Source organism: Pristiophorus japonicus, chromosome 18 (genome assembly GCF_044704955.1).
Source record: "Pristiophorus japonicus isolate sPriJap1 chromosome 18, sPriJap1.hap1, whole genome shotgun sequence".
NCBI classification, from domain to species: Eukaryota; Metazoa; Chordata; class Chondrichthyes; family Pristiophoridae; genus Pristiophorus; species Pristiophorus japonicus.
The window spans coordinates 109,740,398-109,766,083 of NC_091994.1; the positions used below are offsets into that span (position 1 = coordinate 109,740,398).

Below are 25,686 nucleotides of genomic sequence, written 5' to 3' on the forward strand. Positions count from 1 at the left end.
GAAGCGTAGTCACTGTTGTAATGTGGGAAACGCAGCAGCCAATTTGTGCACAGCAAGCTCCCACAAACAGCAATGTGATAATGACCCAGATAATCTGTTTTAGTTATGTTGATTGAGGGATAAATATTGGCCAGGACACTGGGGATAACTCCCCTGCTCTTCTTCGAAATAGTGTCATAGGATCTTTTACACCCACCTGAGAGAGCAGACGGGGCCTCGGTTTAATGTCTCATCTGAAAGACGGCACCTCCGACAGTGCAGCACTCCCTCAGCCTAGATATATTTGCTCAAGTCCCTGGAGTGGGACTTGAACCCACAACCTTCTGACTCGGAGGCGAGAATGCTGCCCACTGAGTCACTGCTGTGCCATTAGGGAAGAAGTTGCCAGAAGGGATCGGGCACCTTTCCCACTGGAAAAATCGGAAAACCGGTTGGCAAGTCACTTTAGACTACTTTCACATACGACTGCTGGGCAGATAGGGATCAGCTGTGGGAGAGTCCGGAGACCAGTCCTGTCCATTGAAGTATGGTGCATAGTACAGGGACATAGAAAGGTTGAGCAGGTTGGGCCTGTACTCATTGGAGTTTAGAAGAATGAGAGGGGATCTTATTGAAATGTAAGATTCTGAAGGAGCTTGACAGGGTAGATGCAGAGAGGGTGTTTCTACTCGTGAGGGAATCTAGAACTAGGGGGCATAGTTTCAGAATAAGGGGTCGCCCATTTAGAACTGAGATGTGGCAAAATTTCTTCTCAGAGGGTTGTAAATCTGTGGAATTCTCTGCCCCAGAGAACTGTGGAGGTTGGGTCATTGAATATATTTAAGGTGGAGATAAACAGATTTTTCAGCGATAAGGGAGTAAAGGGTTTTATGGAGTGGGCAGGGAAATGGAGCTGAGCCCAAGATCAGATCAGCTATGATAAATGGCTCCTATTTCTTATGTTCTTATACAAGAAGCATCCACAGTACTTGCAAGAGCCTTTTCAATTTCTGTTTGCTTTCCCCAGTGGCTCAGTAGGTGCTGCTCCATAAAGCATCCGATCCACGGTAGCAAACATATTTTGTTCAGAATTCTATTTTAATTATATCTTTTTTTTTTAAATGGTCGCAGTGCAAATGGATTCTGATCGATTAATTCTGAAATGTGTATGTGATGTTGTTCAGCCACAGAACGGACACAAATGTATTAGATTTTATTTTCTCGAGTTGCTTTTCATTTTTACAGCTGTAGTACCAGCCGTGGTTCAGTGGGCAGCACCCTCACTTCGGAGTCAGGAGGTCGTGGGTTCAGGTCCCCCTCTAGGGACTTGAGCACAAAAATCTAGGCTGACACTCCCAGTGCAGTGCTGAGGGAGTGCTGCACTGTCGGAGGTGCAGTCTTTCGGATGAGACGTTAAACCGAGGCCCCGCCTGCTCTCTCGGGTGGACGTAAAAGATCCCGCGGCACTATTTTGAAGAAGAGCAGGGGAGTTATCCCCGGTGTCCTGGGGCCAATATTTACCCTCAATCAACATAACAAAAACAGATTATTTGGTCATTATCACATTGCTGTTTGTGGGAGCTTGCTGTGCGCAAATTGGCTGCCGCGTTTCCCACATTACAACAGTGACTGCATTCTAAAATAAACATTTACAACAAAACAAAAGGAGTATTACTATCACAAAGTGGGCTGTATAAAAATATGTCCAAAGAAACAAACAAACCAGTTCCATTTATGTTACAGTAAAGCACTTTGAGACGTCCAGTGGTCATGAAAGGCGCTATATAAATGCAAGTCTTTCTTTTTACCAAGAATACAGTTAATTTTTAAATTTAAATTTTAGTTTTACAAGAATGTCACAGCAGAGGACCAGAAATAATTGTGAGGTACGGTCTGATCCATCTTTGTTACAAAAATTGGGCTTTACATTAATGTTCTTGTAATGGGAGGACAGACGCACAATCCCCAGCATTGAAGCACTGACCACACTTGATCAGCTCCGCTGGGCAGGCCACATTGTTCGCATGCCAGACACTAGACTCCCAAAGCAAGCGCTCTACTCGGAACTCGTCCACGGCAAACGAGCCCCAGGTGGGCAGAGGAAATGTTACAAGGACACCCTCAAAGCCTCCCTGATAAAGTGCGACATTCCCACCGACACCTGGGAGTCTCTGGCCATAGACCGCCCTAAGTGGAGGAAGTGCATCCGGGAGGGCGCTGAGCTCCTCGAGTATCGTCACCGAGAGCATACAGAAACCAAGCGCAGGCAGCGGAAGGAGCGTGCGGCAAACCAGGCTCCCCGCCCACCCTTTCCTTCAACCACTGTCTGTCCCACCTGTGACAGAGACTGTAGTTCTCGTATTGGACTGTACAGTCACCTAAGAACTCATGCTAAGAGTGGAAGCAAGTCTTCCTCGATCCCGAGGGACTGTCTATGAGCCCTATGAGAATTTGTACATAAACTTGTGCTTGTTTATAATTCCCATATCAATTGTTGAATTTTTACACATGGTGATTATAATTTTATGTGTATACATGCAGTGCACATAGCCAAACTGTCAATCCTTTGCTGTAGATAAGAAGTTTAAAAGAAAGACTGAAAACAGGCTTAAAAATGAACCCTCAGATTCTGAAATGAAATTTTGAGAAGTGATTTTGTGCTGCAGTGATGGAGCCTCTCGAATGGCGAGCCCTGTTGGAAAGTTGGGTGTAGAGTGTAATCACTCTGACCCGCCTTCTCATTGATCGAGGCTCTATACCACCAGTGTAGCCTCACAGAATCGCCCTACAATCTCCGCTCATGTTTGAATAGAGTGGAGGCCTTAAATTTCAAACCAGGCTAAATTTGAGGAGTATCCCAGCTGGGGGAGCACCTTGCCTGGAGGACCGGTCACATTGAGCCTGGCCTGATATTTGAGGTCTGCATCACTCCATGTCATGTTTTGACATTAGTTGCATTTTTGAAACTGTAAAATAAATGTTTGCAGTCATGGTAACCTCAAGCAGCTGGGAAATTTAAATTCAGTTGATTAAATAAATCTGGAATAAAAAGCCAGTATCAGTGATGGCGACCATGAAACTACCGGATTGTTGTAAAAACCCAAATGGTTTAGGGAAGGAAATCTGCCGTCCTTACCCAGTCTGGCCTACATGTGACTCCAGACCCACAACACTATGGTTGACTCTTAACTGCCCTCTAAAGTAAGAACACAAGAAATAGGAGCAGGAGTAGGCCATATGGCCCCTCGAGCCTGCTCCACCATTCAATAAGATCATGGCTGATCCGATCATGGACTCAGCTCCACTTCCCTGCCCGCTCCCCATAACCCCTTATCGCTCAAGAAACTGTCTATTTCTGTCTTAAATTTATTCAATGTCCCAGCTTCTACAGCTCTCCGAGGCAGCAAATTCCACAGATTTACAACCCTCTCCGAGAAGAAATTCCTCCTCATCTCTGTTTTAAATGGGCGTTCTAGACCATGCCCTCTAGTTCTAGTCTCCCCCATCAGTGGAAACATCCTCTCTGCATCCACCTTGTCAAGACCTCTCATAATCTTATACGTTTCAATAAGATCACCTCTCATTCTTCTGAATTCCAATGAGTAGAGGCCCAACCTCCTCAACCTTTCCTCATAAGTCAACCCCTTCATCCCAGGAATCAACCAAGTGAACCTTCTCTGAACTGCCTCCAAAGCAAGTATATCCTTTCGTAAATATGGAGACCAAAACTGCACGCAGTATTCCAGGTGTGGCCTCACCAATACGCTGTTTGGCTGTAGCAAGAAATGGCCCAGCCAGCCACTCAGTTGTACACAACTGCTACGAAAAATAATACCTTCACCACGCGGGCTGCAGCGGTTCAAGAGGCGGCTCACCATCACCTTCTCGAGGGCAATTAGGGATGGGCAATAAATGCCGGCCTTGCCAGCGACGCCCACCATTGCATGAATGAATTAAAAACATAAAGGCTATGCTTTTCCGGGCAGTAATGTAAATGGGACTGGTTTGCTTGTTTCTTTGGACTTATTTTTATACAGCCGACTTTGTGATAGTAATACTCCTTTTTTTCTTGTTGTAAATGTTATTTTTTTTATGTGATTGTTATTTTTAAGGATATTTCCCTGCACCAGCATAAGCTGTCAACATTGGGGAAATACTGGGATGAGATTTATGTTCAAAAAGAGTAAGCACCATTTAATTCAGATGATTAACTTGACCCTCACACCAGCAGTTTGTGATGTCCTGCAAACACAGAGATTACCTGCATAGGAACAGGAAGAGGCCATTCAGCCCCTCGAGCCTGTCCCGCTATTCAGTGCGATCATGGCTGATCTGCAACCTAACTCCATACACCCGCCTTTGCCCCATATCTGTGCAGTTCTGGTCACCACATTACAGGAAAGATGTGACTGCACTAGAGAGGGTGCAGAGGAGATTTACCAGGATGTTGCCTGGACTGGAGAATTTTAGCGATGAGGAAAGATTGGATAGGCTGGGGTTTTTGCTTTGGAACAGAGGAGGCTGGGCGGAGACCTTATTGAGGTGTATAAAATTATGAGGGGTTTAGATAGGGTGCAAAGGAAGGTCCTATTTCCCTTAGCAGAGAGGTCAACAACCAGTGGGCATAAATTTAAAGTAATTGGTGGGAGGTTTGGAGGGGATTTGAGGGGAAATGTTTTCATCCAGAGGGTGGTGGGGGTCTGGAACGCATTGCCTGAAAGGGTGGTAGAGGCAGAAACTCTCATAGCATTTAAAAAGTACCTGGATGTGCACTTGAAGTGCTGTAACCTGCAGGGCTACGGACCAAGAGCTGAAAAGTGGGATTAGGCTGGATGGCTCTTTGTTGGCTGGTGCAGAGACGATGGGCCGAATGGCTTCCTTCTGTGCTGTAAATTTCTATGATTCTATTCCTTAACAAAAATCTATCAATCTCAGGTATAAAATTAACAATTGGCCGAGCATCAGTTGCCGTTTGCGGTATATAGTTACAAACTTCTACAACCCTGTGTGTGTAGGAGTGTTTCCTAATTTCACTCCTGAAAAGTCTAGCTCTAACTTTTAACCCATGCTCCCTAGTCTTAAACTCCCCAACCAGCAGAAAGACCCTATCTGTTCCCCTTAATACCTTGAAATTTTCGATCAAATCGCCCTTTAACCTTCCAAATTCCGGGGAATACAACCCTAGTTTGTGTAACTGCCGTTGAATGCCTGTAGAAATCAATTAGCATCTGGCAGAATAGCAATCTACATTGCAACACTATTTTCTGTGTCTAGCAGATTACAGCTGTATGTTGCTGCCCACTGGCAGCTTAACCCTGTTTCACAGAGCTTACTCGCTTCCAGTTTTACTTCCACATTATCTAAACGCAGAACCGACTGGGTAAGAAATGAAAGTAAAAGCTCAAACCCTCATTTTAAAAATTGGCAGATGTTTCGACACTTTGAATACAGAGGTAACTATTCCACTCAGTGCAAATAACCTCAGGAGTCCCAAATAATTATTGTGTGTGGTGTTGTAGAGTTGGCACAGAGGAGACTGCAACAAGAGGAGAGAGACATCGCAGTATTTCTAATCGCTTAAGTTTAATCTGATGTTTTTAAATTCTTGTTGAAAATATAAATTGCAGCAGTACTCTTTCAGGCAGAGTACTGGATTCAGGCTGGTCAAAATTCTGAGACCGAGAAAGAATGAATATAACTTTAAACATGAATATTTTCTGTGTGGATAGATATTAATTTTTGTTTTTTCTCCTTTCACGCTTAGTTGATTCATATTTGATATGTGAGTGATGCAGACCTCAGATATCTGGCCAGGCTCAATGTGAACAGTCCTCCCAGGCAAGGTGCACCCCAGCTGGGATACTCTTCAAATTTAGCCTGGTGTGGAATTTCAGGCCTGCACTCCACTGGAACCAAAATACTCGACCAAAAGGAAACACAATAATATATTACTAAAGTAGTTTAAGAATTTTAACCCATGGTTATCTAATAAGTTGTCAAATCATTCTCATTTTGTTATTCACTTTTTAAAAAAATGTCGATTCTTAATTATTTGTTAATTTGCTTGGAAATGGCGGCAAAAGCAGCCTTTGGTGCAATGTTTTATTAAAACTGCACTACTTGAAATGGTTAAACTTGTTTCAAGCAAAAACAATTTGAATTAACTTAAGTACTTCATTGGCTGTAAAACGCTTTGAGACATTCTGTGGTCATAAAAGGCACTATATAAAGGCAAGTCTTTTTAACAGGATTATGGAACAAAATGAAAAATATGACAATCCAATTTATTTTTTTTTTAAATCTTGTTATTTTTATTTTGTGGAATTTGTGATTTTATGAAAGTTGCTGTTTAGAACCTAGTTTTTTAACTTGGGCGGGGGGAAAGGCCTTGCAGTCATGGTAACTGTTGGTGCACGTTAGCCTCAGGTAATCGCTCAGGCTTTAGTTTGTTTCGTTTCCTTGGACTTATTTTTATTTAGTTAAATTTTGTGACCGTAGAATTCCCCTTTTTTTAAGTTTGTTTTTCTCCCTATCTCCCTACACCATTATTGTCAACACTGGGGAAATGTTAGAAGTGAGATTTAAAGAAAGACTTGCATTTATATAGCGCCTTTCACGACCTCAGGATGTCCCAAAGCGCTTTACAGCTAACAAAGTACTTTTTGGAGTGTGGTCACTGTTGTAATGTGGGAAACGCGGCAGCCAATTTGCGCACAGCAAGCTCCCACAAACAGCAATGTGATAATGACCAGATAATCTGTTTTTTTAGTGTTGATTGAGAGATAAATATTGTCCCAGGGCACCGTGGATAACTCCCCTGCTCTTCTTCGAAATTGTGCTGTGGGAACTTTTACGTATAACTGAGAGTAGACGGGGCCTCGGTTTAACATATGATTAAAAGGAGTAACACCCGTTTAAACATATGGAGCTAAGTTTATTTTTTCAGAGTGAGTTGTGTAAAAGTAGAGGGCACTGAAACGTAAATGCGTGAGACTTGTTCCAGATGAAAGCGACATTGATAGATCTGTGCACAATGCACCATCCATGCTGATGAGGACTGGTATGTGAGGAGCTTCTCAGACCCTGCAAAAGGTGAACAAGAGCAGTCTGGGAATGATTCTTCCTCCAAAATTAAACATCTTCCTTAAGGAAGCCTCTGAGCTCTCCTCAACGAAGGTTCACCAGGCTGATTCCTGGGATGGGGGGATTGTCCTATGAGGAGAGATTGAGTAGACTAGGCCGATATTCCAAGAGTTTAAAAAAATGAGAGGTGATCTCATTGAAACATCCAACATTCTAACAGGGCTTGACAGGGTAGATGCAGGGAGGATGTTTCCCCCGGGCTGGGGAGTCTAGAACCAGGGGTCACAGTCTCAGGATAAGGGGTCGGCCATTTAGGACTGAGATGAGAAGAAACTTCTTCACTCGGAGGTTGGTGAATCTTTGGAATTCTCTACCCAGAGGGCTGTGGAGGCTCAGTCTTTGAGTATATTCAAGACAGAGATCGATAGATTTTTGGATATTAAGGGAATCAAGGGATATGGGGATAGTGCAGGAAAGTGGAGTTGAGGTAGAAGATCAGCCATGATCTCATTGAATGGCGGAGCAGGCTCGAGGGGCTGAATGGCCGACTCCTGCTCCTATTTCTTGTGTTCAATGCATACCGAAGCCCTCCGCAATGTGGTGATGAATAGCATTTCTCTCGCACCTTTATATGTTAAAATCTATTTTTGAGCCCTACTGGTTAATTGTTCATAGAATCATAGAAATTTACGGCACAGAAGGAGGTTAATCAGCCCATTGTGTCTGTGCCAACCGAAAAATAACTATCCAGCCTAATCCCACTTTCCAGCTCTGGAAAGTGCACATCCACGTACATTTTAAATGTGGTGAGGGTTTCTGCCTCTATCATCCTTTCAGGCAGTGAGTTCCAGACCCACACCACCCTCTGGGTGAAAAGAGTTCAAGAGTAAAAGAAAGAAAGACAGACTTGCATTTATATAGCGCCTTTCACGACCACCAGACGTCTCAAAGCGCTTTACAGCCAATTAAGTACTTTTGGAATGTAGTCACTGTTGTATTGTGGGAAACGTGGCAGCCAATTTGCGCACAGCAAGCTCCCACAAACAGCAAAATGATAAAGTCCAGATAATCTGTTTTAGTGATGTTGATTGAGGGATAAATATTGGCCCCAGGACACTGGGGATAATTCCCCTGCTCTTCTTCGAAATAGTGCCATGAGATCTTTTACGTCCACCTGAGAGAGCAGAAGGGGCCTCGATTTAACATCTCATCCGAAAGATGGATTATTCTCGTGTACTTTTATCTCATGACGTTCAAACTGCTTTTTCAGCTGTTCCCACAGGTCTCTTTTATCAACACTGGGGAGACTTGGAAGAGTTTGTGAGATTTGCTAACATTCCCAGCTAATGTTTTCCCCTGACCGCGAGTGACCAGTCTGTGTTGCAATAATGTTATCCAGTTACTTTGACCAATGCCTTTTGATGTTTGCACGAAGCAGGTTAGGAAATGGGACTCGACCCATCGACCCTGAGCTGCCCCAATATAAGGTTCAGTGAAGATACTGGCAGATCAAACTCAAGGATTGCTTAATAACTGTTTCTCGCGCTTGGGTATTGAGTTCTGGTGAGAGGTCATTGCCATGAAACGCTAACCATGTTTCTCCCACCACAGATGTGGCCTGACCTGCTGAGTGTTGAAGTATTTTGTCTCTTGATATTAAACCAGCATTGCAATCTTTGAGTTTGATGCCCGCGTGCGTTTATATGGATAATTGTACTTTAGCAGGGGAAAAATCCCATATTGCAATGTTTCTGAAAAGTTAAATAAAAATTTCCAGTGTTTGCTAAAGTGTGGATAAATGGGCAACAGTAATTAAAAGAAGGAAAGACTTGCATTTATATAGCACCTTTCACTATCATCGGACGTCCCAAAGCGCCTTTACAGCCAATGAAGTACTTTTGAAGTCTCGTCACTGTTGTAATGTAGGAAACGCAGCAGCCAATTAGCGCACAGAAAGCTTCCACAAACAGCAATATGATAGTGACCAGATAATCTGTTTTAGTGATGTTGATTGAGGGATAAATATAGGCCAAGACATCGGGGATAACTCCCCTGCTCTTCTTTGAAATAGTGCCATGGGATCTTTTACGTCCACCTGAGAGGGCAGACGGGGCCTCGGTTTAATGTCTCATCCGAAAGACGGCACCTCCGACAGTGCGGCACTCCCTCAGCACTGCACTGGGAGTGTCAGCCTAGATTTTTGTGCTCAAGTCCCTGGAGTGGGACTTGAACCCACAACCTTCTGACTCCGAGGCGAGAGTGCTGCCCATTGAAAGGTTCAGTTCCTAATTTCCCCCAATGGACTGAGGTACCGTCTAACACCGTACTGATCAGACGGTCCCAGGTTAGATTCTCAAGCTACACTCCCTCAGCTGATCTCACCCAGGGGCGCTACTGGGTCACTGCAACTAGCCTCTCAGTCTCTGGAAGAGGAAAAACAAATATCACTCAGGATTTCTGCTCTCGATTGATATCTGGGGGTGTTGTTTGCGGGGGTGGGGGACAAGAGGATTGGGCTTGAATGTTATACCTTCCTTGGTTGAACAGTCAGCCCACGTTAACTGTCGTGTGCCCTTACTTGAAGAATAGCCACTAGTGATGGGCTGCCAGTGTCTGTGAAATGCTAATTTAGTACAAGTCCGCTCCTTCAGGGTAGGAAAAATTGCCTCCTATCTTTATTCTGCCGAAGATTTGAGAAAACCTTCTTCAGTTTTTCTTAACTCCTGCTCTGTGTTTTCCAGTGAACCCATTATGGAGACGTCAAAGAGCCGGACAAAGGTGGTGCTGCTCGCATGTGGATCATTTAATCCCATCACAAACATGCACCTCCGGATGTTTGAATTAGCCCGGGATTATCTGCACGAAACAGGTGTGAGTTTTTTGCTCTTATATCTCGTGCAGCTGAAAGGCGATTTCTTTGAATCGATGCCTATTCTCATCAGTGTGGTAAGAACAGGTGCTGTTTCAGTCTTTGTGTGGGTCCTAAATGCATCAATTATCTCCAGTCTTTGTGCCAACGTTCCCTCTTACTTATTTTTGGGTGAGCTGCCCCTTTAAGGGCTGCACTACCCATTCACAGCATGCGCAGAAATTAACATTGAAACGGCCGGTCCCGGGCTGCGTGGGACCTGTAGAGTTGGAAAAGTTGCAAGAACACCCTCAAAGCCTCCCTGATAAAGTGCAACATCCCCACCGACACCTGGGGGTCCCTGGCCAAAGACGGCCCTAAGTGGAGGAAGAGCATCCGGGAGGGCGCTGAGCACCTCGAGTCTCGTCGCCGAGAGCATGCAGAAAACAAGCGCAGGCAGCGGAAGGAGCGTGCGGCAAACCCAGACTCCCCACCCACCCTTTCCTCCAACCACTGTCTGTCCCACCTGTGACAGAGACTGTAATTCCCGTATTGGACTGTTCAGTCACCTGAGAACTCACTTTTAGAGTGGAAGCAAGTCTTCCTCGATTCCGAGTGACTGCCTATGATGATGATTATAGGGAACATTGCTTATGCTTCCCCATTCCATCTCTCTTTGTCTCTTTCACACCTCTCTCTCTCTCTCTCTCTCTCTCTACCTGATTCCCTCTCTTTCTCAGTCCCTTTCCTTGTCTCTCTTTCCTTTCTTTTCTCTTTCGAGTAAGCACGGGACACTTCGCAGTGAAGTGTACGGAACAGACTGTATTAATACACAGTACAGGTGATCAGCCTAACTGTATACGGAGAGCAGCTTTTCAGTCTGTACCTTTCGAGCTCTGTCATCATCATCACAGGCGGTCCCTCGAACGAGGATGACTTGTTTCCACAAGAGTTCACAGATGTTTCAATGAAGGACCCGATATTCCAGTCCTGAACTCCATTGGAAAGGGTGGAAGATGCCTGTGCTTGGATTTTTTTAACGTGTGGTGACCGTTGCACATCAGCCACCACACGGGCTTGACAGAGCTAGGTCTTGGTCCAGTGGCAAGGGTTAACCAAGATGACTGGAGACCTGCTCTGCTACTAAGACTTAGTGTGCACACATATCGCATGCTGTCCCTGGGCCCTCAGCTCTTCTGGGCCCTGCACCCTCGTTTTCCGCACCTCCGCCACGATTCGCCACAAACATTCGCCGCACCTCCGCCGCAAAAACATTCACCGATCCTCCGCCACGATCTCTCGCCGCTCTTCCGCCACGATCTCTCGTCGCTTCTCCGCTGTACCAGGGCCCCGCCGATGTTCCTGCCCACACTCCAAACAGCGACCTGGGTTTTTTTTAACGTCACCCAGTCGCATACTTGGAGCAGCTCGCGCTGGAGGTTGAAGTGATACGCCACTCCAGCCCTTTTATACCGACTGCGGAGCTGTTCTCTCGCAGGTCGTGAGGCCACGAGTTTTGTAAAGTAATGCTGAAAGCTGTGTTCCTTTTATACACCATATTTTTGCCTACATATACAAATATCCGAGATAAGACTGCACGACAAATCTATTCCCAAATCCTTTGAAAACAGTCTATTCATGTGAACATTCGCAGTTGTTTACCCCAAAACTACCTCCCCATAACCAGACTTCCTGACGCAACTGTCTTTAAACCTTTGAAGAATAGACTTTACCAGCCGTCATCTTTCGATACTATATCGATTCCTCCTACCCATGTTTTATTTCCCTAACGTTCAACTTTTATTTACTCATGGCTGATGTCATTCGTAACACTTGCTTTGTTGCACACGCACTTTACATATCAGACAAACTATCTCTTCCTCTCTCGACACTTCAGTCATGCTGTTTATATCGGAAAGTTTATTGCTCCATGAATCGAAGAAGTTCGACTGTTGAACTTTTAACTCTCACGATGTTCAACAACTTTCATTTCCTCTCTCTCGTTGACCCTAAGGCTTTAGAAACGGAGGCATAGAGTACAAAAGCCAGGAGGTTATGCTAACCTTATATAAAACACTAGTTCGGTCCCAGCTGGAGTATTGTGTCTGGTTCTGGCCACCATACTTTAGGAAGGATGTTAGAACATAAGAAATAGGAGCATTCGGCCCCTCGAGCCTGCTCCGCCATTCAATAAGATTATGGCTGATCTGATCTTGGCCTCAACTCCACTTCCCCGCCCGCTCCCCATAACCCTAGACTCCCTTATCATTCAAAAATCTGTCAGTCTCCACCTTAAATATATTCAATGACCCAGCCTCCACAGCTCTCTGGGGCAGAGAATTCCACAGATTCACCATCCTCTGAGAGAAGAAATTCCTCCTCATCTCAGTTTTAAATGGGTGACCCCTTATTCTGAAACTATGCCCCCTAGTTCTAGATTCCCCCATGTGGGGAAACATCCTCTCTGCATTTAGCCTGTCGAGCCCCCTCAGAATCTTATACATTTCAATAAGATCATCTCTCATTCTTCTAAACGCCAATGAGTAGAGGCCCAACCTGCTCAACCTTTCTTCGGAGAGGATGCTGATGAGATTTACTAGAATGGTTCCAGGGATGAGGGATTGCAGTTATGTGGATAGATTAGAGGAGCTGGCGTTGTTCTCCTTGGAGTAGAGAAGGCTAAGAGGAGATTTGATTGAGGTGTTCAAAATCATGAATGATTTAGATATAGTAAATAAAGAGAAAATGTTTCCAATGGCTGAAGGGTCAATAAACAGAGGGCACAGAATTAAATTGTTGGCAAAAGAACCAGAGACGACATGAGTGAAAACTTTTTTACGCAGCGAGTGTTTAGGATCTGGAACGCCCTGCCTGATAGGTGGATTCATTAGTTGCCTTCAAAAGGGAATTGGATAAACACTTGAGGAAAAATTGCAGGGATTTGGGGAAAGAGCGGGGGGCGGGGCGGGGGGGGTAGTGGGACTGACCGGATTGCTCTTTGAAAGAGCCGGGGTAGACTCAATGGGCCGAATGGAATCCGGTGCTGTACTATTCTATGATTCTGTGAATATGTCTGTCTGTCTCTCATTCCCTCTCTCCTTACCTCTCAATCCATTTCTCTCCGTTTCTGTTTGAAGTTAGGTCGATCTGACGAGTTGGATCATTGTCCCATCAGTGCAGGAGCAGTGAAATAGTGCAGGGGAAGGTTCCCAACTGAGATTGTTGACAAGCTGAGTATCATCTTGTAATGTATTTGCCTCATGGGTTCTTTGCTTAAGAATACATAGCAACACATTGCTATTAAGAACTAGTTGGTTTATTAGCAAAAGGTTTAACAATCGCACTACACATTACCAGTTCATCCACCAGGTTCACAACCACCTGCCCCATCGTGGATCCCCCACACCCAACTGGCTGGGGTTTTATTGAGTCTTGTGAACATCACGTGATTGGCTAAGCCACTCACAACTCAGCAGTTATAATGGGTGACTTTAATATGCACATAGATTGGGCTAGCCAAACTGGAAGCAATACGGTGGAGGGGGATTTCATGGAGTGCATAAGGGATGGTTTTCTAGACCAATATGTCGAGGAACCAACTAGGGGGGAGGCCATCTTAGACTGGGTGTTGGGTAATGAGAGAGGATTAATTAGCAATCTCATTGTGCGAGGCCCTTTGGGGAAGAGTGACCATAATATGGTGGAATTCTGCATTAGGATGGAGAATGAAACAGTTAATTCAGAGACCATGGTCCAGAACTTAAAGAAGGGTAACTTTGAAGGTATGAGGCGTGAATTTTCTAGGATAGATTGGCGAATGATACTTAAGGGGTTGACTGTGGATGGGCAATGGCAGACATTTAGAGACCACATGGATGAATTACAACAATTGTACATTCCTGTCTGGCGTAAAAATAAAAAAGGGAAGGTGGCTCAACCGTGGCTATCTAGGGAAATCAGGGATAGTATTAAAGCCAAGGAAGTGGCATACAAATTGGCCAGAAATAGCAGCGAACCCGGGGACTGGGAGAAATTTAGAACTCAGCAGAGGAGGACAAAGGGTTTGATTAGGGCAGGGAAAATGGAGTACGAGAAGAAGCTTGCAGGGAACATTAAGGCGGATTGCAAAAGTTTCTATCGGTATGTAAAGAGAAAAAGGTTAGTAAAGACAAACATAGGTCCCCTGCAGTCAGAATCAGGGGAAGTCATAACGGGGAACAAAGAAATGGCAGACCAATTGAACAAGTACTTTGGTTCGGTATTCACTAAGGAGGACACAAACAACCTTCCGGATATAAAAGGGGTCAGAGGGTCTAGTAAGGAGGAGGAACTAATCTTTATTAGTCGGGAAATTGTGTTGGGGAAATTGATGGGATTGAAGGCCGATAAATCCCCAAGGCCTGATGGACTGCGTCCCAGAGTACTTAAGGAGGTGGCCTTGGAAATAGCGGATGCATTGACAGTCATTTTCCAACATTCCATTGACTCTGGATCAGTTCCTATCGAGTGGAGGGTAGCCAATGTAACCCCACTTTTTAAAAAAGGAGGGAGAGAGAAAACAGGGAATTATAGACCGGTCAGCCTGACCTCAGTAGTGGGTAAAATGATGGAATCAATTATTAAGGATGTCATAGCAGCGCATTTGGAAAATGGTGACATGATAGGTCCAAGTCAGCATGGATTTGTGAAAGGGAAATCATGCTTGACAAATCTTCTGGAATTTTTTGAGGATGTTTCCAGTAAAGTAGACAAAGGAGAACCAGTTGATGTGGTATATTTGGACTTTCAGAAGGCTTTCGACAAGGTCCCACACAAGAGATTAATGTGCAAAGTTAAAGCACATGGGATTGGGGGTAGTGTGCTGACATGGATTGAGAACTGGTTGTCAGACAGGAAGAAAAGAGTAGGAGTAAATGGGGACTTTTCAGAATGGCAGGCAGTGACTAGTGGGGTACCGCAAGGTTCTGTGCTGGGGCCCCAGCTGTTTACATTGTACATTAATGATTTAGACGAGGGGATTAAATGTAGTATCTCCAAATTTGCGGATGACACTAAGTTGGGTGGCAGTGTGAGCTGCGAGGAGGATGCTATGAGGCTGCAGAGTGACTTGGATAGGTTAGGTGAGTGGGCAAATGCATGGCAGATGAAGTATAATGTGGATAAATGTGAGCTTATCCACTTTGGTGGTAAAAACAGAGAGACAGACTATTATCTGAATGGTGACAGATTAGGAAAAGGGGAGGTGCAAAGAGACCTGGGTGTCATGGTACATCAGTCATTGAAGGTTGGCATGCAGGTACAGCAGGCGGTTAAGAAAGCAAATGGCATGTTGGCCTTCATAGCGAGGGGATTTGAGTACAGGGGCAGGGAGGTGTTGCTACAGTTGTACAGGGCCTTGGTGAGGCCACACCTGGAGTATTGTGTACAGTTTTGGTCTCCTAACTTGAGGAAGGACATTCTTGCTATTGAGGGAGTGCAGCAACGATTCACCAGACTGATTCCCGGGATGGTGGGACTGACCTATCAAGAAAGACTGGATCAACTGGGCTTGTATTTACTGGAGTTCAGAAGAATGAGAGGGGACCTCATAGAAACGTTTAAAATTCTGACGGGTTTAGACAGGTTAGATGCAGGAAGAATGTTCCCAATGTTGGGGAAGTCCAGAACCAGGGGTCACAGTCTAAGGATAAGGGGTAAGCCATTTAGGACCGAGATGAGGAGAAACTTCTTCACCCAGAGAGTGGTGAACCTGTGGAATTCTCTACCACAGAAAGTAGTTGAGGCCAATTCACTAAATATATTCAAAAGGGAGTTAGATGAAGTCCTTACTACTAGGGGGATCAAGGGGTATGGCGAGAAAGCAAGAAGTGGGTACTGAAGTTTCATGTTCAGCCATGAACTCATTGAATGGTGGTGCAGGCTAGAAGGGCTGAATGGCCTGCTCCTGCACCTATTTTCTATGTTTCTATGTCTACAACTATTTTAAGTTGAAACATTAATACAAGTTTCCCCTTATTAAAGGGGCACTAAAACTGACACATTAAACAAATCAAACTTTGAACGTTAAACAAATAAAAGTTAATACACTTCTGTTCTCTCGTATCTGTAACGTCTTCCAGTTCTGATGAAAGATCATTGGCCTGAAACGTTAACTCTATGGCCCCAAGTTTCCACACGCTACAAAACAGGCGCCCCTCCGAGCTGGGCGCCCGTTTTTTGCGCCGAAAACGGCGCCTGGAAAAAAACGCGCGATTCTGGAGCGCCCTGCAGCTCGATGTCAGCTTGGCGCGGCGCCCAGGGGGCGGAGCCTAACACTCGCGCCGATTTTGTAAGTGGGAGGGGGCGGGTACCATTTAAATTAGTTTTTTCGTGCCGGCAACGCTGCGCGTGCGCGTTGGAGCATTCGCGCACGCGCAGTGTGAAGGAAACATTGGCACTCGGCCATTTTTGTAGTTCTTTGCAGCTGTTCATTTTTTATCATTTTTTAATAAAAGCACATTGCCCTTCCATGATCAGCACTGAGGCTTCTTGCAGCAGTGAGAAGGCTGCAGGAAGCCTCAGAAGTTGAGGCAGCCGTTTCCTGACGGGCCCCTCCCCCCCCCCCCCCCCCCCCCTGCCGTCGGGAATGGCTGCCTCAACTTCTGAGGCTTCCTGCAGCCTTCTCCCTGCCTCCCCCCCCTGCCTCCTCCCCCCCGCTGCCATCGGTCGGGTCCTCCCTCCCTCCCTCCCGTTCGCGGGAACGACGCCACACCGCTGAGCTGACTGAACCTGCCTGAAGCACTTTCCCACAGGTAGGAAGATGGTTTATTTAATCTTTTCTTTGCTTATAAATGTTTATTCAGGTTGGATTTATTTGTATAATATTTGTAGAAGTATAAATGAGGATTTATTGTAGAATTTAATGAGTTCCCTTCCCCCCACCTCGTTCTGGACGCCTAATTTGTAACCTGCGCCTGATTATTTAATGTGTAGAACAGGTTTTTTCAGTTCTACAAAAATCTTCACTTGCTCCATTCTAAGTTAGTTTGGAGTACGTTTTCACTGTGGAAACTTTCAAATCAGGCGTCAGTGGCCGGACACGCCCCCTTTTGAAGAAAAAATTCTGTTCCAAAGTGAAACTGTTCTAACTGACTAGAACTGCAGAAAAAAAAATGTGGAGAATTGCGATTTCTAAGATAGTCCGTTCTCCACCAGTTGCTCCTAAAAATCAGGCGCAAATCATGTGGAAACTTGGGGCCAATATTTCTCTCTCCACAGACCTGCAGAGTGTTTTTCAGCGTTTTCTGTTTTAATTTCAGATTTCCAGCATCCGCAGTATTTTGCTTTCACTCCAGTTCTCCCTCAGTCGTGCCAGTTCTCAATCAGCGTCTGTACTTTGCCGACCGGTTCACACGTGATCCTCGGGGTCTGCCAGGCAGTGTGACGCTCCATTATTTAATTGGAAAAGCTTTGTAACGTCTGTGAAGATCACGTTATCACGAGTGACCCCGGAGTTCCTCCGCTGCACCGGGCTCGCTTCGTGCTGTAGCGTTGCACACGGCAGGGATGTGCTTGTGGCAGTAACCGCGGTGTCGCTCGCAGCGTGCTGCTTTGCTGGGCTGCGGGTCTGGGTAGTTGCAGCTCAGCCAAGGGAGGGGACCAGTGCAGCTTTCACAATGCCAGCTGGCCGGCCCTGCCCTGTGTCCAAACCCGTGCCTCCTTTGGGAGGGGAGGGAAATTGGAGGGCGAGACAGCCTCCACTGTGCAATGTGTGCCAGGTGTGACTTCAGTCATTTTGGGCCCAAGTTTCCACATGATTCGCACCTGATTTTTAGGAGCAACTGGTGGAGAACGGACTATCTTAGAAATCGCAATTCTCCACATTTTTTTTTCTGCAGTTCTAGTCAGGTAGAACAGTTCTACTTTGGAACAGAATTTTTTCTTCAAAAGGGGGCGTGTCCGGCCACTGACGTCTGATTTGAAAGTTTCTACAGTGAAAACGTACTCCAAACTAACTTAGAATGGAGCAAGTGAGGATTTTTGTAGAACTGAAAAAACCTGTTCTACACATTAAATAATCAGGCGCAGGTTACAAATTAGGCGTCCAGAACGAGGTGGGGGGGGAAGGGAAGTCATTAAATTCTACAATCAATCCTTATTTATACTTCTACAAATATTATACAAATAAATCCAACCTGAATAAACATTTATAAGCAAAGAAAAGATTAAATAAACCATCTTCCTACCTGTGTGAAAGTGCTTCAGGCACAGAGAATGCTGCAGTCAGCCTGAGGCGCCCGTTCTTCCCACCGGGGGGGGGGGGGGGGGAGGGGAAAGGAAGCGCCCATTCTTTCCCACAGGGGGGGAGGGGGAGGAGACAGTGAGAAGGCTGCAAGTGCTGATGTGCTGATGGCAATGTGCTTTTATTAAAAAAATGTTCAAAAACTAAACAGCTACAAAGAACTACAAAAATGGCCGAGTGCCAATGTGTTTTTCACACTGAGCATGCGCGAACGCTCCAACGCGCACGCGCAGCGTTGCCGGCAGGAAAAAAAACTAATTTAAATAGTACCCGCCCCCTCCCACTTACAAAATCGGCGCGAGTGTAGGCTCCGCCCCCCTGGGCGCCGCGCCAAACAGACAAGGAGCTGCAGGGCGCTCCAGAATCGGGAGGTTTTTTTTGGCGCGACAAATGGGCGCCCAGCTCGGAGGGGCACCCGTTTTTTATCGTGTGGAAACTTGGGCCCTTTAAGTGTACAAGACGATATAAATGAAGAAAATGCATTATTTCTATCGCGACTCCTCAGATAACGAAGCAGTCCGTGCCCGCACGCAGCATAAACTGGCCGGCGTTCAGGCTCGGGCTGACAAGTGGTGAGTAACATTCACGCCACACAAGTGACCATCTCCAACGAAGAGAAGAGTCGGACCATCTGGCTGCAGTGTGCACCATCTACAAGATGCACTGCAGCAACTCGCCAAGGCTTCTTCGGCAGCACCTCCCAAACCCATGACCTCTACCACCTAGAAGGACAAGGGCAGCAGGCGCATGGGAACACCACCACCTCCACGTTCCCCTCCCAGTCACACACCATCCCGACTTGGGAAATATATCGGCCGTTCCTTCATCGTCGCTGGGTCACAATCCTGGAACTCCCTCCCTCACAGCACTGTGGGAGCACCTTCACCACACGGGACTGCAGCGGTTCAAGGCGGCGGCTCACCACCGCCTTCTCCAGGGGCAATTAGGGATGGGCAATAAATGCCGGCCTTGCCAGCGACGCCCACATCCCACGAACAAATTTTTTTAAACTGTTCTCTTTTCCAGGGAAGTACACCGTGATAAAGGGCATTATATCTCCAGTGGGTGATGGATACAAAAAGAAGGGTCTCATAGAGGCACAGCATCGTCTAGCTATGGTGGAGAAGGCCACGGGCTGCTGTGATTGGGTGACGGCAGATTGCTGGGAGAGCAACCAGGAAGAGTGGGTGGAGACGGCCAAAGTTCTTCGGTGAGTGAAGCCACGGAAAATTCTGTCAATTCTTTGATCAAAACCATTAAAAAAAATTTTTAGATTAATGCTTCTTTGGCTTCCTCTGCCTCATGACCTTCTTTAGCCAATCACCTTCACTCATTCTACAGCACCTTGCTGTTTCTTACCGTGCAGATACTGCTGTGTGCCTCAGACCATGCCGCCTATCTCTATCATTAACGATCATTCATGGTTGGAAAGCTATGTGGCAGCGGTGGGCGTTGCAGCTGACTTGAGAACTGTGTGTGCGCAGGCACTTTCTGTCAGGGTGGTTGATCGGGAATGGGATGGTGGGCTGACTTTTTCCTCGCCTCTCCTGGGCACAAGGCGGGCGGCAGTCGACCCGGCACCACTGCTCCCGATCCTAACGTTGTACGGAGGGTTTGCAATCATCTCAAGAAGGAAGAAGGCGCTCTGTGGTAAATAATAAGCTGAGATTTCTGGCATGCAAGCCAGCAATTCCTTTTGGAGAATATCTTGTGAACTCCAACTTGTGTTGAGCTGAGCTGATACAATGAAATTTAACGCAGAAAAGAGCGAAGTGATACGTTTTGGTAGGAAGAAGGAGGAGAGGAAATATAAATGAACCATACAATCCTAAAGCGGGTGCAGGAACAAAGAGACCTGAGGGTATGTGTGCACCAATCGTTGAAGGTGGTGGGGCAGGTTGGGAAAGCGGTTAAAAGAGCTTACAGGGGCCTGGGCTTCATAAATAGAGGCATAGAGTACAAAAGCAAGGAAGTTATGATGAATGTTGTGGAAGTCCAGAACCAGGGGTCACAGTCTAAGGATAAGGGATAAGCCATTTAGGATCGAGATGAGGAGAAACTTCTTCACCCAGAGAGTGGTGAACCTGTGGAATTCTCTACCACAGAAAGTTGTTGAGGCCAATTCATTAAATATATTCAAAAAGGAGTTAGATGTAGTCCTTACTACTAGGGGGATCAAAGGGTATGGCGAGAAAGCAGGTATGGGGTACTGAGGTTGCATGTTCAGCCATGAACTCATTGAATGGCGGTGCAGGCTCGAAGGGCCGAATGGCCTACTCCTGCACCTATTTTCTATGTTTCTATGAACCTTTATAAAACACTGGTTTGGCCCCAACTGGAGTATTGTGTCCAATTCTGGGCACCGCACTTTAGGAAGGATGTGAAGGCCTGAGAGAGGGTGCAGAACAGATTTACGAGAATGGTTCCCGGGATGAGGGACTTCAGTTATGGGGATAGACTGCAGAAGCTGGGGTTGTTCTCCTTGGAGCAGAGAAGGTTGAGAGGAGATTTGATCGAGGTGTTCAAAATCAGAAACTGTTCCCATTGGTGGAAGGGTCGAGAACCAGAGGACACAGATTTAAGGCGATTGGCAAAAGAACCAAAGGCGACATGAGGAAAGACTTTTTTACGCAGCGAGTGGTTAGGATCTGGAATGCGCTGCCTGAGAGGGTGGTGGAGGCAGACTCGATCGTGGCTTTCAAAAGGGAGTTGGATAAGTACCCGAAGGAAAAAAATTGCAGGGCTACGGGGAAAGGGCGGGGGAGTGGGACTGGCTGAGGTGCTCTTGCAGAGAGCCGGCACGGGCTCGACGGGCCGAATGGCCTCCTTCTGTGCTGTGACCATTCTGTGATTCGATGAAGAGCGACCGTTTTAAAAAGAAACCTTACGATGTTTTTAACGTTGATTTTAATTTGTTAACCAGACATCATTATGAGAATCTGGAGAACCTCTGTTCCAATCGGTCGAAGAACTCGACGCAGGGCAAGAGGGTTAAGAAAAGGAAGATCGATGAAAAAGATGAGAGTTTACTCGAAGCAAAAGGTGCTATAAACTGTGCAGCTGAATTTAAATTTATATGAAGTATATTTGCTGCCAAGATTGTTTCAAAAAATCTCAAGTACTTAGGGGGCGAAATTGCCCTGCGACCCGATTGAGGGGTAACCCATCGAGGCTGGGAATTCCCCGAACGCAATCTCCCGCGCTCCACTTCCTTTGGGGTCGGGTCCCGTGGCGGCAGGAGGGCAGGGAGCCGAGTGCTGTGCAGATGCTCCATGTCACGCTGACGCACTTCAACCCCCCCCCCTTCGCTTAAAGGGGAGAGTCACTGCACGCGCTGCAAGGCCTCTGATGGCCTCCACTGGGCCCCCACAGCAGCGTGGGGGCCACTGCCAACAGCCCGGCACCCAAGACGGAGCGCCGGGCGGCACGGACCACGCTATGGCCGTCATGGTCGAGCCGACCCGCGAGTCGGCCAACAACAAAAAGATGGCGGCCCGGGACGCTGGCGCTCTCCCCTTTAAACACCACCCCGAGAGCGGATGTCAGCCTGCCTCGCGACCCGCGGGGCAATTTCACCCCCCCCGCGCGGCGGTCAGGGGTCAGTGAGGGGTCGCTGGAGTTACCGTGGCAGCTCCTCCGCAGACTCCCGCCCCCCCCCCCCCCCCCCCGGCAAAAACTGACTCGGTCCCGTCAGCGCCCCCGCAGGTGCTAACAGGGATATAAAAAGCAGCAATTTCACCCACTTCGGATTTCAAAACACCTTTAATATTAAATACTCCAAGGACGCCCGCAGCTAAGCCTGATATCCTCAGAGATACTCCGACCAGCAGCAGACACTGTATAGGGAGCAGGAACACTCAAGTCTTTTTGTTCCATATGTCACTCTATAAACCCAGGGACTGGGAGGCCAATGTAAAAGGCTCCTGTTCGATCTGTGTTCAGTGGGGACAGCATCGACGGTGCAATCTCTAAGCCTTACGCCCGCCGATTTATTTATAGACCGCACTCGCTGGAACTGTAAGGGTTGGTCTTCCATTATTGCGTTATCAATCTCAGGAGATTGCTTAAAATTATTTTTTGTTCTCTTGTGTGCTGATCTTGAGATCTCCACTGGCTTTTTGTTTTAAAAAGAAAGAAAGTAATCTGATGGACTCCTACACCTGAAGGTCTTCCTGTTCCTGTTGTAGACTCTCCTGTGCTGATGCTGCTCTGTGGAGGAGACGTTCTGGAGTCTTTTGTCATTCCCAACCTGTGGAAAAAGGAAGACATCGAAGAGATCTTGGGGCGGTTTGGTGTGGTGTGCATCAGCCGGCATGGAAGCAGTCTTGAAAAATTTATCTACACGTCCGACGTCTTCTGGCAGTTCAGGAAAAACGTCCACCTTGTGACGGAATGGATAGAGAATGACATCTCAGCCACCAAGGTTCGGCGAGCTTTACGAAGGGGACAGAGTGTTAAATACGTGATACCTGACTCCGTCATTGAATACATTCAGAAGCATCATCTATATGATCCATGTAGTGAAGACAAGAATTCCGATGTTATTTTAGCACCTTTCCAACGTTACACGAAAGGATCAAATATCAGTTCATCATAGCGTTCGGTCGGACTAGATTTGAATGCCTTGCCCAAGATATTAAATCATGGCACATTTGCCCACATTATCTTTGACATATTTCTTTTGGGTTTATATATTTTGGCAGAATGCTTTTCCCAGGACAGGACGAGTAGGACATGAGAGGTGACGAGGAGTTTGTCCAAACAATGTGCCTCCAGGCAAGTCCCAAAAAAGAATGCTCTATTATGCCAGTGTGACAGCTATTGTTTTATGACTAACTTTAATTGGAGAGTTGTCTAAATTGTATGGCTCGGAGAGCGCCTTCATTTGCACCAAGGTAATGGCTGCATTGCCTTTACCGTTACATTATGGTCTTTTAGAGCTTTCGAACATGGTGGCATCTGCAAACTTGGATATACAACTCTCTCCTCCTTCATCCAAGTCATTTGATATATATATGGTGAAATGCTGAGACCCCAGTACAGATCCTTGAAAAAAAGACCATTTATCACATTCTGCCAATCAGAGAACATTATCTTTATCCTGACCCTCTGTCTCCTACCTCCCAACCAATTACCCACCCATGTCAGAAGAACATAAGAAATAGGAGCAGGAGTCGGCCCTCGAGCCTGCTCCGCCATTCAATAAGATCATGGCTGATCTGATCATGGACTCAGCTCCACTTCCCTGCCCGCTTCCCATAACCCTTTACTCCATTATCATTTAAAAATCGTCTATCTCCGCCTTAATTATATTCAATGACCCAGCCTCCACAGCTCTCTGGAGCAGAGAATTCCACAGATTTACAACCCTCTGAGAGAAGAAATTTCTCCTCAGCTCAGTTTTAAATGGGCGGCCCCTTATTCTAAGACTATGTCCCCTCGTTTTAGTTTCCCATATGAGTGGAAATATCCTCTCTGCATCCACCTTGTCAAGTCCCCTCATTATCATAAGTTTCAATAAGATCACCTCTCATTCTTCTGAACTCTAATGTGTACAGGCCCAACCTACTCAACCTTTCCTCATAAGACAACCCTCTCATCTCTGGAATCAACCTAGTGAACCTTCTCTGAACTGCCTCCAATGCAACTATATCCTTTCTTAAATACGGAGACCAAAACTGTACGCAGTACTCCAGGTGTGGCCTCACCAATACCCTGTACAGTTGTAGCAGAACTTCTCTGCTTTTATACCCTATCCCCCTTGCAATAAAGACCAAGATTCCATTGGCCTTCCTGATCACTTGCTGTACCTGCATACTAACTTTTTGTGTTTCATGCACAAGGACCCCCAGATCTCTCTGTACTGCAGCACTTTGCAATTTTTCTCCATTTAAATTATAATTTGCTTTTCTATTCTTTCTGCCAAAGTGGATAACCTCACATTTTTCCACATTATACTCCATCTGCCAAATGTTAGCCCACTCACTTAGTCTGTCTATATCCCTTTGCAGATTTTTTGTGTCCTCACAATTTACTTTCCCATCCATCTTTGTATCATCAACAAACTTGGCTACATTACACTCGGTCCCTTCATCCAAGTCATTAATATAGATTATAAATATTTGAGGCCCCAACACAGATCCCTGTGGCACCCCACCGGTTACTGTTTGCCAACCGGAAAATGACCCATTTATCCCGAATCTCTGTTTTCTGTCAATTAGCCAATCCTCTATCCATGCTAATATATTACACCCAACCCCGTGAACTTTTATCTTGTGCAGATACAAGCTTTCCTCCAGTTCTGTGCGCTTTCAGTTGTGCTAATGATCTCTCCTGCATCTTCAGGGCCAGGTTCTCCCCTCAGGGTGGTAACTTGGTGGGCGGGGCCCTCATCTCCCTGACTTAAGGCATAAAGGTTGAAGGTTCACCAAGGCGCTTGCTTGAGCTTGTCCCTAATGTTATAGTCTTTTTGAGCACAACAAATTCAGGATAGGTGTCTGCTGAGAACCCGGGGTGCACCTCCAGCTCTGACACCTTTTACCCTGCCCTGCCTAAGGTGGGCTTGTGCAGACCCCCGTGGTGAAAGGACCCTGTGCTGGACTATCCCAGTGCTCTTTCCTCGTGACACATCTGGAAAAAGTGCCCGTGGTCTCCAAACTAGTAATGGGACAGATGTTCGTGCGGTTTTACGATTGTCCCAGGCACCTGGCAGAGGGAAAGGTTATGAGGGGTGGACCCAAAAGGAAAACTGCGAATTAAAAACACATCCCAGTCACTCCTGTTTTTTTATTACCAAGTTGCCCAAGAAACTAGAAGTGAACTGTGCCCTGACTTCCTATCATTTGCGACTGGGATTGTTCTGTTTGAAACCTCACCGGGGATGACCATTTGCATACAACCTGCTGAGCTATAGGTTGCTTTACAAGGATATAAAGAACCATGGCGTGCTTGAATGTTGTCCGCAGGGTTTGAAGCTTCCCCGCGTTGGGAACATGGTTCCGATGAGCATAGCTGGTTGGAGAGTCGCGGCAGTATCAGCGCGCTTTGTTGCTGAGATTCCGGGCCAAACACGGGACGTGCAGCTTCCAGCTGGTAGCGTGGCGTGGGCCGTGGGCAGAGAGCCTGGCAGCATGTTGCCCATCCGTCTGTGAGTAGTGGATGGCTCTGAGAGACAGGACTCGGGAGAAAGTTTCATAACCTCACAAAACTCGATTAAAAAAAAAAACATTGCCTGCAAGGGTTTAAGGTTATTTGCTGCTCGCCTGATGGATAGGCTGAATGTGCAACTTGTTCTGCAACTTGTTCTGCAGCTCTGAAATAAAATTAATTAATTTTAGCAACCTTGCACAAGCCTTACTTTGTGTAAAAGTGAATAAATAAATGGATTGTCCTGTTGAGGATCATTGGGAAATGAAGCAATTTACTGCATTTGAAAAAGAGGATTGCTATTCATCGAATTGCAGTGGCCCCTTTCCCCTCACTCCCGATCACTTGG

General features: G+C 46.3%; 1 protein-coding gene across 1 annotated transcript in view; it reads left to right on the forward strand.

Moving 5' to 3' along the window:
* nmnat1 (nicotinamide nucleotide adenylyltransferase 1) overlaps window positions 1-25,686 on the forward strand; it is a 54,984-nt gene that overhangs the window by 4,076 nt on the left and 25,222 nt on the right. Inside the window, exons 3-6 of the mRNA XM_070860741.1 lie at window positions 9,804-9,931; window positions 19,218-19,401; window positions 21,115-21,233; window positions 22,379-22,777. Of these exons, the coding sequence (XP_070716842.1) occupies window positions 9,814-9,931; window positions 19,218-19,401; window positions 21,115-21,233; window positions 22,379-22,777 (820 nt within the window). The 5' untranslated portion in view covers window positions 9,804-9,813. The remainder of the gene's footprint in view (window positions 1-9,803; window positions 9,932-19,217; window positions 19,402-21,114; window positions 21,234-22,378; window positions 22,778-25,686) is intronic.